This window comes from Sinohyriopsis cumingii, chromosome 18 (assembly GCF_028554795.1).
Source record: "Sinohyriopsis cumingii isolate HCF-2022 chromosome 18, ASM2855479v2, whole genome shotgun sequence".
Lineage (NCBI taxonomy): Eukaryota > Metazoa > Mollusca > Bivalvia > Unionida > Unionidae > Sinohyriopsis > Sinohyriopsis cumingii.
Genome location: NC_142978.1, coordinates 38,602,322 through 38,619,292, shown reverse-complemented (window position 1 = coordinate 38,619,292; position 16,971 = coordinate 38,602,322). Strand labels below are relative to the sequence as shown.

Here is a 16,971-nt window from a genome sequence, read left to right as displayed (position 1 = left end):
GTGGGTTGGTGGTTCTTTTCGGGGTTTTCCCCTGTTCTTCCTTCTCCGTTTATACTGGCTGCCATATATAGCCTATCTTGTGCTGAAAAATGACATTAGACCCTATAACAACAACAACAACAACATACAAGGCCAAGGACTTGTCTTAAAGCTGTCTGATATTTAGCAGGGTTTAAGTTAAATGCTCACATACTTGCAAAATGCAAACTAACTGAAAATGCAAGCAAGATTTCAAACTCTTGCAGCTTTTTGTGAGTGTTAAATTTTCCAGTGATAGATTGACTATATAGCAAAAATGAACACTCCTTAAAATATACATATTCAGCAAAATTGACATCCACGATACCGGACAGCAAAGCAAAGCTTGCTTTGTCCAAGTCTGATAAATAATCCCTCAAGCTGTATTGGTATGGGGGTTGATTTAATGGACTAACTTTACTATTGCCCTCCCCCTCTACTGAAAGATAAGTAGTTCAGGTGATGCCTCAGTCTGTGGCCATACATGTACCATCTGCTAAAAGGTACATGTACATAGGCACAACCATTATGTTTGCACATAAATATGTCATCAACAATATGACTTGTTCTCTTGTCTGTATGTTGGTTAATTACATATATCTGTCACATATTACCCTGCCCCCAATGTCACATATCTGTCACATATTACCCTGCCCCCAATGTCACATATACACCATGAAATTAGAAAACATTAAAAAACATGCTGAGAATATTTAAGATAGGAAACATTATTAGGTCTTTAAGTTTGTTCTTGCAGTCGAAATAAGTGAGTTTTGAGAGCACTCTTGAATGTGATCACTGTGTCTTTGTGTCTAAGTTCAGTGGGCAATTCATTCCACGTTGCTGGGCCCTGGTATGCAAAAGAACAATGTCCATATGACTTTGTTTTCATAGTGGGAATAATGAGTATACGATTGTCAGAAGAGGAGCACAAGTATCTTGCTGGTGTGTACACATGGGTGAGGTCAGATAGGTATGTTGGACAAGAGCCTGACAGTGAAAAGTAGCACAGAGAACAAATTTTGTGTTTGATTCTGGATCGAATGGATAGCCAGTGTAGGGTACAGAGCAGCGGGGAGGTGTGCTCTGATCATGGTTCTCTAAGTATTTTAAGTATGGTCCAAGCAGCTGTGTTCTGAACTTTTTGAAGTTTCTGGAGCAGATATTGAGATGAACCAGACTGAATTGAGTTACAATAGTCCAGTCTTGAAAGTACTAATGAATACACAAGTGTTTTAGTGGCATCAACTGAAAGATATTTGTGAACTGAGCTGATGTGTCTCAACTCAAGATATGCAGCCTTGCATATGTTCATGACATGTTGGTGCAATGTGAGAGTACTGTCCATAGTAACACCTAGGTTTCATACTGATTGTGTAAATTTAATGTTGGTGTTGCTGATATTTATTGTTTGAGGTAAAGGATGTGAATGAGAAAGTCTTTGTGTTGTGATCAGAATGGCCACAGTTTTATCATCATTCATCTGCAGCTTGTTACATGTCATCCATGATTTCACATCAGAAATGCACCTCTCTACACCTTGGATGGTAGCATCAATTTCAGTTGGGTGGCTAGATTTGTATATTAGGGTGTCATCAGCAAACAATTGGTGAGACACTGGATGATGATCTATGAAACTTGAGAGCAACTGAGTGTACAGAATGAAGAGAACGGGTCCAAGAACAGCCCCCTATTAGATATCTGTCACATATTACCCTACCCCCAATGTCACATATATGTCACATATTATCCTGCCCCCAATGTCACATATATCTGCCACATATTACCCTGCCCCCAATGTCACATATATGTCACATATTACCCTGCCCCCAATGTCACATATATCTGTCACATATTACCCTGCCCCCAATTGTTCCTATATTCTTCTTCAATTTGGTGAACTAATTGTTTATGAATCTTTCAGGATCCAAAATAATAATAATAATGATGAGGACTTTGTATAGCGCCTAATCTTTAGAAGCTCTAAGCGCTTTACAAGATTAGACAATACCTATAAGATAAAAAACATATATAATATGATTACAAAAACAAACACCATGAAATTAAAAAACATTATATATATAAAAAATTTATTTTAAAAAACCAACAAAAAAATACAAACTTGGACATGTGAGATCTTGATTAGGTCACTGCTGCTTCATAATGTAGCATAAAAATAAAATGACCAAACTAATTTTGTAAATGTATCAATTAAGTTTCACAATGATGCAATTCGTTGACAGCCTTGTCCAAGAAAAGATCAAATTTTGGATGGTTTTTAGGAAAAGAATATTTGTAGTTAACTGTTTTGAGCATAAGGAATCAGGTAGATACATTCTTGCTGAACTCAACCTGTTCTGTTTGATTTGATTAAATTATATCAGGAGATATATGCTGTATGTTTAAACCGCTGAAAATATATATTAATATTTTTTAGGCTGGAATCACATATCTCAATTTCATGCCCACTAAAATTCAGATGAGTTATAAACAAAACGTAAGAAACAATACAGATGTACATGTACCTTATTAACTGAGAATGACAATACAAATTGTATCTGTCAAAACTCCTGGTTTACAGTATATATATATATATATATATATATATATATATATATATATATATATATATATATATATATATATATATATATATACCCATCCAGGAAACAATTCAATTGGAATACCACCATTGTTTCTGCAAACAGATCTCCATCATAAAGGTGTTTTGTATTCAAACAATATTCTCCATAAATATAGAATTAACTGAGATCATGGAGAAAAGGCAAGAGGATGATCTGATCAACCTGATTAAAAAATGCTAAATTAATGAGATGCAAGAAATGGCATGAACCACATGCTGTTGTTGTTGTTGTATGGTTTAATGCTATTTTTCAGCACACGATAGGTTATACATGGTGGCCAGTATTAGTAGTGGAGGAAGAACCCCCCAGATAGAACCACTGACCCACAAGAAGCTACTGGCAAGCTTTCTCACATACCCACATTAGCTGAATCCAAGACACGAACCCACACAGAAAGAAGTGAGATGGCAGTGATCCGTAATGGAGAGCGCTTTAGACCACTCGGCCACTCTGGGTGAATCACAGGTAACTTGCATTATCTTTTTCCCCCACTGGGTTTTAAAAGTCTCATGACTCTGGATTCTTTTTACAAGAAACCCATGACCCCATGGCCTGGCAGCATCTCAGCATATATACTTGCTTATAAATTGAGTCCCACTGCAAAAGGTCGAGGCCCTAACCTTCTGGCACATAATGGGCTGGTAGACCTTGGTCTATGTTATTTGTTCTATTGATTACTCCTAACAAATTGCATAGACACAGATCTGCTGGTGCAATGTCTGATGGCATATCTGGGTCTGTGCAGATTGCAGTTGGACATGACATTTTAGTGAGTATAACTGGTAATAGGTAAACAATTATTCAGGATTTAGAACTAAAGTAGAGAATCCTGTATTAAAATAGGAGGGTATAATTATTTAAAAAATTATAAGGTACCTCCATAACAAACTGTCCAGTGTAGGTTCCTGTCATGGTAGAACTCTGACCAGCAGCCAGTATTCCTACAGCCCATATGTACATGGCTGCAACCCCAAACTGACATCCAAGAAATACACCCTGAAATAGATGTACAATCTGTAACCCCAAACTGTCATCCAAGAAATACACCCTGAAACAGATATACATGTCTGCAAGTCCAAACAGACATCCAAGAAATATAACCTGAAATAGATGTACAAGCTGTAAGCCCAAACTAACATCCAAGAAATACACCCTGAAATAGATCTACATGGCTGCAAGCCCAAACTGACATCCAAGAAATACACCCTGAAATAAATCTACATGCCTGCAAGCCCAAACTGACATCCAAGAAATACACATGAAATAGATGTGCAGGCTGCAAGTCTAAACTTACATCAAAGAAATATACCCTGAAATAGATGTACATGCTGCAGGCCTAAACTGACAACAAAGAAATACACCCTGAAAAAGACATACAGGCTGCAGGCCTAAACTGACATCAAAGAAATACACCCTGAAATAGATGTACATGGTTTCAAGCCCAAACTGACATCAAATGAAATACACTCTGAAATCGATGTACAGGCTGCAGGCCTAAACTGACATCAAAGAAATACAACCTGAAATAGATATACAAGCTGCAAGCCCAAACTGACATCAAAGAAATACACCCTGAAATAGATGTACATGCTGCAAGCCTAAACTGACAACAAAGAAATACACAGGCTGCAAGCCCAAACTGACATCAAAGGAATACCCCCTAAAATAGAAAGCAGGTAATATACCTTATTTTCACAATAATCTTTTCTCCCTCTCCAATTAAGTTATATGTTACAAAAATTATACTGCCCCTTTGCACCCTGAGCATTAAATGTGCTGACATAGCGTCATGCAATTGACCAGTTTTTGTTTTCAAATGAAGCTCCGATCAAATGAAGTCCTTCTTTGGAAATATTCTACAGATTAAGTGTTTCAAACTGTTTTCTAGTGCATAAACTTTATTAATCAGGATCTTCAGTCTTTAAGGTAAAATTGGTCCTATTTAAAGTTGGTATTGGCAAGAGCTTTGATTGATCACTATTGTTTTATTATTATGCCAGCTTTACAAAAGTGCAACATCAGAAACATCAAGAACTGCACATATGTGACATTAAAAACCAATCTCCGCAGTTGTCGAAGGAGTTTCCAAAAATAGCCATTATGAGCATGATATCACTATTGCATGAACAAGCATTACTGATTTTCGATCGGGTGATTGAGATTGTGCTAGTTACTAAACTGTGTCCTGCTGGGCACCTTGTAAATTTTCTCAATGTAAAAAAAGAATGTGCTGAACAAAATATTAATTAAATTGTATGTAAATATATATAGGAAGACAATATGGTGGTCCCAAAACACTGTCAACTTGTTGGCATTCTGAAACAACTGGCAGTTTCTTTAGTAACATGATCACCATATTTGCATTGACAAGTCTATGTTGTCAGGTAACAGATGTGATGTACATGTAGTTCACTATCTTTAATAATCTCAATAATTCTGAAAAATTTTGGAGTTACATTTCCTTGAGCACATGTATACAATCATTCCTTCTATTTATTTGTTCATTTTGTTCCAAAAATATTAAAACTAAACATCACAAATATCAGTTGCAGATGACACAGTTGTTACCGAAATGGACTGTTTAATACACAAGAAAAGTAGAGCTTCTGTATGATTTTAAGTGCCAATAAATCAAGAGTGTTAGAGGCCCCATAGCAACAGTCAGGTTATAAATTATAAATCAATGAATAAATGACTAACTTTTGTGCATTTGTTGTATTGTTGATTCTTTTAATTTTTAAAATCAGTAGGGGATATGAACAAAAAGGAGGGTGTACAAATAATATAGTCATCTTGGTGAAACATCGTACCAAATGTGACCACTCTCACTCAGTCTGTGTAATTTGGGTTTAAGTTACATGGTGAAATGCATGATAGATGAATGCATGGATGAATGGATGCATTGACATATTGACTGATGGAACAATCACAATATATCCAAATAGGTGTAGATAAAATTATTTCATTTCACATCAGTGTACTGACCTTTTGTCAGGAATTGATTTATGCAGTTAGACATCTGATTTCAGTGGAATCAACCTCTGCTTAAACTAAAGAAATAATGAGCAATTTGCTCTTGCAGATGCACCCACCCCCACATCCCACCTTTACAATATGATGACAATGAGTCTGCCATGAAAATAAAACCACTCAGCTCTGCATCAAAAAGTGCAAGTATAATGACTGGTCAAGATTCGTATCTTCTGAAGCTGACCATAATATGAACTTAAGTTTCAAAACAATTCTCACAAAACTGTGACAGTATCTTCATTCACAAAATTCTAAGATATATTGCACACAGCTGTACTTTAAAAAGGGCAATAACTCTTACAAAACTACAGCAGCATAAAGATTTGTCAATATGTCTTTAGATGATGACTGTGATATGTACCAAGTATTATGGCAATTTATAAAGAAGCACTGCAAGACAGGGTGGGTTCACAAGATTCTATTGTCTTACACTGCATTCAGCTGCAAGTCATAAAGGGCAATAACTCTGAAAAAATTGCAAGAGTACACTGATTGATTGATAAAGACACTTGTAGGTGATGACCATAATACGCACAAAGATTCATGGTCATCCTATGAAAACTAAAAGTGTTACAATATTATGTTATACACAACAAAATGCTCCAAGTCAACATGGACAATGAAATAATATTGCAGGAGCTCAGTGTTTTGTCAATGTGTATGACAACAGGTACCCATAATATATACCAAGTCTCACAATGATCCATAACAAATTGCGGGACTAGCTCCTTTCACAAAACTATATAATTTGCACGCAAGACAACAAGGGCAATAACTCCAACAAAAACTGCACATCTTCAGATGATACTCATAACATGTTCCAAGATTCACAGCAATTAATACCAACAAAATAAAATCTGTTTTGGAGAAGTCACAATAACAAGATTTTCAAGATGGCTGTCATGGTGGCCATATTGGATATCAGATTGGCACCATTTCCATTTTGGACCATCATAAGTGAGTTTTGGCGAAAGCTCAATATTGATAAGACCAGCGATTCATTTAGGAGTTAGTAATAATAAGCTTGTCAAGATGGCTGCTGTGGTGGCCATATTGGATAACTGAGCAGCAACATTTTCATTATGAGCTAACTTAATATTATAAGAAGTCATTTAACAAAAACCTGATGTTCATACAAACATCCATTCAGGAGGAGTAGCAATAATAAAATTTTCAAGCTGGCTGCTGTGGCAGCTACAATGGATGTGTAAGCAGCATCCATTTCCAAATGGACATCATAAGAAAACTTCTGGTGAAAACCCAATGGCAATATTACTCTTTGATTAGAAGGAGTAGTGATAACAAGATTTTCAAGATGGCCATTATGGTGGCCATTCTGAACATCAGATTGGCACCATATTCCTTAAGTACCAACTGAACAACATAAGAAGTCTTTTAGTGAAAAAAGCCATGTTCATAAGAACATCCATTATGGCCATCTTAGCAGCACCATTTACATTTAGGATCAAATAGATATCATAAAAAAATTATTGCAAAAAAAACATGTTAATATGAGTTTCCATTTAGGAGGAGCATCAATAGCAAGATTTTTAAGATGGTTGCCATGGTGGCCATATTTGGATGTCAGACTGGCACCATTTTTCATTTAGGACCAACTAGAGATCATAAAATGTCTGTTAATGGAAACTAAATGTTGATATGACTCCATTTAGGAGGAGAGTGATAAAATTTTCAGCATGGCTGCTATGGTGGCTTTCTTGGATGTACAAGCAGTACTATTTTCATTTAGGAACAACCAGACCACAAGATGAATGTGTGTACAGTTTCATGGCTGCCCTCCCAATAGTTTAGGAGAAGTGGCAATAACACACTTGTACTAATGGATGATAACAGACTATTCCAATAACAAACTTGTACTAATGGATGATAACAGACTATTCCAATAACAAACTTGTACTAATGGATGATAACAGACTATTCCAATAACAAACTTGTACTAATGGATGATAACAGACTATTCCAATAACAAACTTGTACTAATGGATGATAACAGACTATTCCAATAACAAACTTGTACTAATGGATGATAACAGACTATTCCAATAACAAACTTGTACTAATGGATGATAACAGACTATTCCAATAACAAACTTGTACTAATGGATGATAACAGACTATTCCAATAACAAACTTGTACTAATGGATGATAACAGACTATTCCAATAACAAACTTGTACTAATGGATGATAACAGACTATTCCAATAACAAACTTGTACTAATGGATGATAACAGACTATTCTAATAACAAACTTGTACTAATGGATGATAACAGACTATTCCAAAAGATCTTTTGGTCTATGACTAGTAGAAGCACAAAGTAAACTTACCCCTCTAAATATGTCCACATCCACCTGTGATGCTGTAGTCTGCAAATAAAAGATATCTAATAAAGTACAAGGAAGAACAGTAGACCTCACAGATATTGTGTCTTTCTAAATTTTTGATTGAAATGACTCAATAGGGTAGATGGAAAAGCAATTCTAAAGTGGGAGATCTTTGGAATCAAAAGTCTAACCATAAATGCAACCTTCTAGCTAGTGATGAGTTCTTTTTTTACATTCAAAAAAGTGTTTTGTGGTGCCGGGGTGGGCGGGCAATGGTTAAGGGAACGTGACCTAAATAAGCCATGTTGCACAATTCAGAATCAGTTATTTACTCATAAAGCCTATAAACCATGTCACTATTCAGAATTAGTTATTTACTCATAAAGCCTGTAAACCATGTCACAATTCAGAATCAGTTATTTACTCATAAAGCCTGTAAACCATGTCACAATTCAGAATCAGTTATTTACTCATAAAACCTGTAAACCATAACTGGAGACTCAAATATGAATAAAAGAAAATAAATTACGAGTTTTCTCTTAAGTATTTAAAACACTTTCATGTAAAAATATCTGGTAGACTTATCATTGTCATATACCATTACCACACACACACACATACATGCTCACACACATATAATCACAACCACACATGCATTAAATAAAAAAATACACGATGTCTCAGTTTTTAAAACCCTCTGGACATTTTAACATAGTATTAACTTGAAATTTTTTACTCCTTGTTCACAAAAGTTCAATGGAGGGTCAGAATGGGGAATGTAGATGTCATCTGCGTTCACAAAAGTTCATTGGAGGGTCAGAATGGGGAATGTAGATGTCATCTGTGTTCACAAAAGTTGAATGGAGGGTCAGAATGGGGAACTAAGTCATTCTGGACTACAACATCTATCAGCACAGTAACATTAGTCATTATAGACTACTACATCTATCAGCACAGTAACATTAATCATTCTGGACTACTACATCTATCAGCACAGTAACATTAGTCATTATAGACTACAACATCTATCAGCACAGTAACATTAATCATTCTGGGCTACAACATCTATCAGCACAGTAACATTAATCACTCTGGACTACAACATCTATCAGCACATTAAGATTAGTCATTCTGGACTACAACATCTATCAGCACAGTAACATTAATCATTCTGGACTACTACATCTATCAGCACAGTAACATTAGTCATTATAGACTACTACATCTATCAGCACAGTAACATTAATCATTCTGGACTACAACATCTATCAGCACAGTAAGATTAGTCATTCTGGACTACAACATCTATCAGCACAGTAAGATTAGTCATTCTGGACTACAACATCTATCAGCACAGTAAAATTAGTCATTATAGACTACAACATCTATCAGCACAGTAACATTAATCACTCTGGACTACTACATCTATCAGCACAGTAACATTAATCATTCTGGGCTACAACATCTATCAGCACAGTAACATTAATCATTCTGGACTACAACATCTATCAGCACAGTAAGATTAGTCATTCTGGACTACAACATCTATCAGCACAGTAAGATTAGTCATTCTGGACTACAACATCTATCAGCACAGTAACATTAATCATTCTGGACTACTACATCTATCAGCACAGTAACATTAATCATTCTGGACTACAACATCTATCAGCACAGTAACATTAAAAAGTCATTCTGGGCTACAACATCTATCAGCACAGTAACATTAAAAAGTCATTCTGGGCTACAACATCTATCAGCACAGCAACATTAGTAATTCTGGACTACAACATCTATCAGCACAGTAACATTAGTCATTCTGGACTACAACATCTATCAGCATCGTAACAATAGTCATTCTGGACTACAACATCTATCAGCACAGTAACATTAGTCATTATAGATTACAACATCTATCAGCACAGTAACATTAGTCATTCTGGACTACAACATCTATCAGCACAGTTACATTAAAAAGTCATTCTGGACTACAACACCTATCAGCACAGTAAAATTAGTCATTATAGATTATAACATCTATCAGCACAGTAACATTAGTCATTCTGGACTACTACATCTATCAGCACAGTAACATTAGTCATTCAGGACTACAACATCTATCAGCACAGTAATATTAGTCATTATAGATTATAACATCTATCAGCACAGTAACATTAGTCATTCTGGACTACAACATCTATCAGCACAGTAACATTAGTCATTATAGATTACAACATCTATCAGCACAGTAACATTAATCATTCAGGACTACAACATCTATCAGCACAGTAATATTAGTCATTATAGATTATAACATCTATCAGCACAGTAACATTAGTCATTCTGGACTACAACATCTATCAGCACAGTAACATTAGTCATTATAGACTACAACATCTATCAGCACAGTAACATTAGTCATTCTGGACTACAACATCTATCAGCACAGTAACATTAGTCACTATAGATTACAACATCTATCAGCACAGTAACATTAAAAAGTCATTCTGGACTACAACATCTATCAGCACAGTAACATTAGTCATTATAGATTATAACATCTATCAGCACAGTAACATTAGTCATTCTGGACCACAACATCTATCAGCACAGTAACATTAGTCATTATAGATTACAACATCTATCAGCACAGTAACATTAAAAAGTCATTCTGGACTACAACATCTATCAGCACAGTAACATTAGTCATTATAGATTATAACATCTATCAGCACAGTAACATTAGTCATTCTGGACTACAACATCTATCAGCACAGTAACATTAGTCATTACAGATTATAACATCTATCAGCACAGTAAAATTAGTCATTCTGGACTACACCATCTATCAGCACAGTAACATTAGTCATTCTGGACTACAACATCTATCAGCACAGTAACATTAATCATTCTGGACTACTACATCTATCAGCACAGTAACATTAGTCATTATAGACTACTACATCTATCAGCACAGTAACATTAGTCATTCTGGACACACCATCTATCAGCACAGTAACATTAATCATTCTGGACTACAACATCTATCAGCACAGTAACATTAGTCATTATAGATTACAACATCTATCAGCACAGTAACATTAAAAAGTCATTCTGGACTACAACATCTATCAGCACAGTAACATTAGTCATTCTGGACTACTACATCTACCAGCACAGCAACATTAATCATTCTGGACTACAACATCTATCAGCACAGTAACATTAGTCATTCTGGACTACACCATCTATCATCACAGTAAGATTAGTCATTCTGGACTACACTATCTATCAGCACAGTAACATTAGTCATTCTGGACTACTACATCTATCAGCACAGTAACATTAATCATTCTGGACTAGAACATCTATCAGCACAGTAACATTTGTCATTATAGATTACAACATCTATCAGCACAGCAAGATTAGTCATTCTGGACTACAACATATATCATCACAGTAAGATTAGTCATTCTGGACTACACTATCTATCAGCACAGTAACATTAGTCATTCTGGACTACTACATCTATCAGCACAGTAACATTAATCATTCTGGACTAGAACATCTATCAGCACAGTAACATTTGTCATTATAGATTACAACATCTATCAGCACAGCAAGATTAGTCATTCTGGACTACAACATATATCATCACAGTAACATACTGTGAAGAATTATCAATAGAGGCAACACATCACCTGAAGTGGAAACTGCAAGGACTAAAGTCAGATTTTTAACAAATCTGCACCAGTCACGCTAAATCTCATACTTTTGACCCCCATCTTACTGTCAGTCCATCGAGGAATGAGATCAAAGTTCACTAGAATTAAATCTATGTTAATGATCATATTGTCAGTGAAAGCATCTACTTCTATTCTGGCCTTCACGAATTCATCAGATGGTTTTATTTTCTCCAAATCTTCTGGGTGACGCTGGGTCAACAATGTCCATGTACTATATTGTATCACTTTAAACAAATTTCCATTGTTTCAATTTATCTTCAAAATTCCTGTAAATACTGATGAAAAGGAACCAAAGTTAGCTTCCATATCTCTGCCATCTTTGTACATTAACAAAAATAATTTTAAAAAAATGGCACACTTGAAATAATTGAAAGTCAGCTTCCAAGGCTGACTGACTTTGCAATAAAATAACCTTTGTACTGCTATCCTTTAAAAACAAAAATGGCTTCAAAGTATCCAAAGTTGGCTTCCAAGATTGGTTTGCTTTGTAATAAAAATAACCTTTGTTTCTGATGTCCTGTCGGTAAGTTCAAAGAATGAGTTTATTGCTCACTGACAGTTGTGTTGATTCACCACCCAGGCTTCTATGTGCTTGGCATCTATAGTTATAATTAATACAAACAGGCATTGATGTTTGCAGGTAAATAGTATACACAGCAATAACTTGCTTTAGTGATACTTTCTGTAACCCATGCTAGCAAAAAGATTGTTATTTGCAAGATACTGCCATACAGTTGACATGAAGATAATTCAATCTTGCTTTTTTTGCACCTAAAACTGTATCATGCATGAATGGCAGCTGTCTTGAAGATATTAGTTGATTATTTCCCTCTCATTTGCAATTTTGTTGGATCCCGTCTTCAGTCAGATAATATATTCAAACTGTTGAGCACAACCAAACATGATTTGTTTCTCAATGTTCATGTCAATGAACAATGTGTCATGTGTTATTGGACGTAAGTGATACATGCTACAGTATGGAAGCCTATACTACATATGAAGAGTTCATGGATATATTTTATTCTTTAATGCTCATGATGAAACAAAGAGGAATTAATGATAACAATACAAGGTTATTTTCTTTCTTTTTATTACCAAATAAGCATCTTGTTTATCTATTTTATTGCAAGATGCAGAGGACACAAATTCAATACAAATTTATTTCGTTTCTAAAGTCTTGGGACACATGACCTAGGTGAAAAATGTTTTGCCATAAGTTCTGGGACAGGAAACAAATTATTATGTTATCATGTCCCAATATATATGGTAAATATAGTAAATCCAACTCATTTATCAACTTACATTAAAGTCTCTCAGCTACTCAACAATAAAATACATCATAAATATAAATATTCAGGTGATTATCACTGAAATATTTTCTGTTAAATATAAGAATACCAAAGACTCTTTCATACATGTAAATATTGTGCATGCATTGTATAAAATTTTAAAAAGATACTTACATTGAACAATTCAGCATGTGAATTATTGTGCCTCAAACAATTTTTATACTGAAATAAAAGACAGAATTTGTACATATTTCTTCTTAGAAGAAATTTTCAAACATGTTTAGGATTACAGTCTTGGGCTCTCATTTTGGGGGAAAAAATCACTGACTACTGATCAAGTATAAAATCTGTTGCAGTAAAGAGCTAAATATAAGAACCATGCATGATTGTGAAATATTTCTCTTTCTGGAAAGGGGCCCTTAAATTTTGGTCCTTGAGAATCCCATCCTGTCCAGGGAAAAAATCAGGTTACATATCAAACTAAAGATCAAAGACTAAGCAGCATTTTCTTTTTAATTATTGATCTTCCCCTCTCCTAGTTACACACAAACCAACATATTCCCTTTTGCTAATCCAATCTTTTTATAATCTGAAGTGTTTTTATTTCTCCTCTGAATATTGCTTTTGTTTCTCTTCCAACCAGAATAAATGTCCAAAAGAACAGTCACATGACAATATGATGTAAACATTTTTTACTGATATGTATAATTAATTTGTATTGTTTGTTTGCTTTTCTCAATCATTATGCAAGTATGTTATGAATGTCTATAATTTTTGTATTTGACCCTTCTCAAAAATCAAGTTAATGGTGTACCTGACCAGAGACATTTATTTTGTAAACAACATAATACAAAACTAATATTTCTCAATGAGTAAATATTGAATATTCAGATCATTATTAATTTTAAATATGTTTACTTTAGTTTGAGTAAACAAGCAGTCTTGATGGAAATTTCCCATTAAGGTGACAGTGTATTTCCAGAAAATGGTAACTGCGACATAGGTCAAGTAAGGGGGTACATAAACTTGTTTACATTAAGATTATCTGTTCTTGCCTTAACATCCAAAGCAGAATCAGTCTTATTGTTGTGTCCAGTTTTTAATTTGAGTGAAAATATTTATTCAAATTATTATTCACTGGATTACAAAGTGCTCAATAATATTCTTGAACTAAAACATTAATTTGAAATTATAGTGAATTCAGACAAAGACATATTGATTATACTATTGTCATACATCAAAAAACTGTTAACACATCAGCACATTTCAGGCCACTGGCACAGTAGCACATTTGAGAGTACAAGCACATCAACACATTCAATATCGGAATTTAATTGGAATATTACTGGAATTTCAAACATTTGGACTTGTGATCGAACTTTTAGGACTATTTGGGATTTAATTCACAGTACTGTAAGTTTTTTTAAAATTTTCACTTTGTATTCTAGGGAAATGAATTATTTATTGAATCGTACAAAACTTTAAGTTTAAGACCAAAGAGTGGTAACACCAGGACATACTGTTGTAGCACTACAGTAAAGACCAGTGCATGACCTCTCATTTACAGGCATGAGGTATTTAAATTCAAACATTTTCATAAACTTCTTTTAAATATTTCGGATAATTTCAAAAATGTGTACTCTTGTTAACTATAAAATAGCAAGATGCATAGTTCAAACAAATGCAATATATTTATTACATATCTGCTGAACTCATTAATTTGTGTAACTTATGTGGCACTAAAATATTTAAATTCAACGATTTGGGGATCAATTAAACAAAAACAATATTTTATATACTTACAACCTCCTGAGAAGATTTTCCATAAAGACCTTCGGCAAAAACAGAAACAACAAATACATTTATAAGGAAGGACACAAACAGCGCAATTGAAGCCTCGATGAAGTAATACATATTGGCCTCTCGTATCGCCTGCTTGTTGGACCTGTCTATGTCTCGAGACTGAAAGAAACAAACAAGTGTTCAGTGTAATGTGGTGCCTTGTGCTCTGTGCAATGTGGTGTATAGCATTTAGTGTAATGTGGTGTATTGCATTCAGTGTGCTGTGGTGTCTTATGTTCAGAGTAATCTTGTGTCTTCTGTTCAGTGCAGCATGGTGTCTTGTGTTCAGTGTAATGTGGTGTCTTGTGTTCAGTGTAATGAGGTGTTATGCATTCAGTGTAATGTCGTGTCTTGTGTTTAGTATATGGTGGTGTCTTGTAATTAGTGCAATATGGTGTCTTGTTTTCCATGTAATATGGTGTACTTTATGTGCCAGGTATTGTTGTGCAGTATAGCTGAAAAAATTTCATATTTCCCCATACAAATGCCTATAAGTATCCACTAATGTATAAGACAGTATATCCTATAAGTATCCACTAATGTATAAGACAGTATATCCTATAAGTATCCACTAATGTATAAGACAGTATATGCTATAAGTATCCACTAATGTATAAGACAGTATAACCTGTAAATATCCACTAATGTATAAGACAGTATAACATATAGGTATCCACTAATGTATAAGACAGTATAACATATAGGTATCCACTAATGTATAAGACAGTATAACATATAGGTATCCACTAATGTATAAGACAGTATAACATATAGGTATCCACTAATGTATAAGACAGTATAACATATAGGTATCCACTAATGTATAAGACAGTATATCCTACAAGTATCCACTAATGTATAAGACAGTATATCCTACAAGTATCCTCTAATGTATAAGACAGTATATCCTACAAGTATCCACTAATGTATAAGACAGTATATCCTACAAGTATCAATTAATGTATAAGACAGTATATCCTACAAGTATCAATTAATGTATAAGACAGTATAACATATAGGTATCCACTAATGTATAAGACAGTATAACCTGTAAGTATCCACTAATGTATAAGACAGTATATCCTGTAAGTATCCACTAATGTAAAAGAAAGTATAACATATAAGTATCCACTAATGTATAAGACAGTATATCCTGTAAGTATCCACTAATGTATAAGAAAGTATAACATATAAGTATCCACTAATGTATAAGACAGTATAACCTATAAGTATCCACTAATGTATAAGACAGTATATCCTGTAAGTATCCACTAATGTATAAGACAGTATATCCTATAAGTATCCACTAATGTAGAAGACAGTATAACCTGTAAGTATCCACTAATGTATAAGACAGTATATCCTGTAAGTATCCACTAATGTATAAGAAAGTATAACATATAAGTATCAACTAATGTATAAGACAGTATAACATATAAGTATCAACTAATGTATAAGAAAGAATAACATATAAGTATCAACTAATGTATAAGACAGTATAACATATTAAGTATCAACTAATGTATAAGACAGTATAACATATAAGTATCAACTAATGTATAAGAAAGAATAACATATAAGTATCCACTAATGTATAAGACAGTATAACATATTAAGTATCAACTAATGTATAAGACAGTATAACATATTAAGTATCAACTAATGTATAAGACAGTATAACATATAAGTATCAACTAATGTATAAGAAAGTATAACATATAAGTATCAACTAATGTATAAGACAGTATAACATATAAGTATCAACTAATGTATAAGAAAGAATAACATATAAGTATCAACTAATGTATAAGAAAGTATAACATATAAGTATCAACTAATGTATAAGACAGTATAACATATAAGTATCAACTAATGTATAAGAAAGAATAACATATAAGTATCAACTAATGTATAAGACAGTATAACATATAAGTATCAACTAATGTATAAGACAGTATATCCTGTAAGTATTAACTAATGTATAAGAAAGTATAACATATAAGTATCAAGTAAGGTATAATGCAATATAACCTATAAGTATCAACTAATGTAGCC

General features: G+C 33.9%; 1 protein-coding gene across 3 annotated transcripts in view; it reads right to left on the bottom strand.

Moving 5' to 3' along the window:
• LOC149776435 (natural resistance-associated macrophage protein 2-like) overlaps window positions 1-16,971 on the bottom strand; it is a 117,812-nt gene that overhangs the window by 41,356 nt on the left and 59,485 nt on the right. For all 3 annotated transcript variants that reach the window (XM_089940848.1, XM_089940847.1, XM_089940846.1), the window contains exons 8-11: window positions 14,878-15,036; window positions 13,249-13,296; window positions 8,043-8,081; window positions 3,540-3,659 (exon numbers count right to left, since the gene is read on the bottom strand). In XM_089940848.1, coding sequence (XP_089796974.1) covers window positions 3,540-3,659; window positions 8,043-8,081; window positions 13,249-13,296; window positions 14,878-15,036 — 366 coding nt within the window. The remainder of the gene's footprint in view (window positions 1-3,539; window positions 3,660-8,042; window positions 8,082-13,248; window positions 13,297-14,877; window positions 15,037-16,971) is intronic.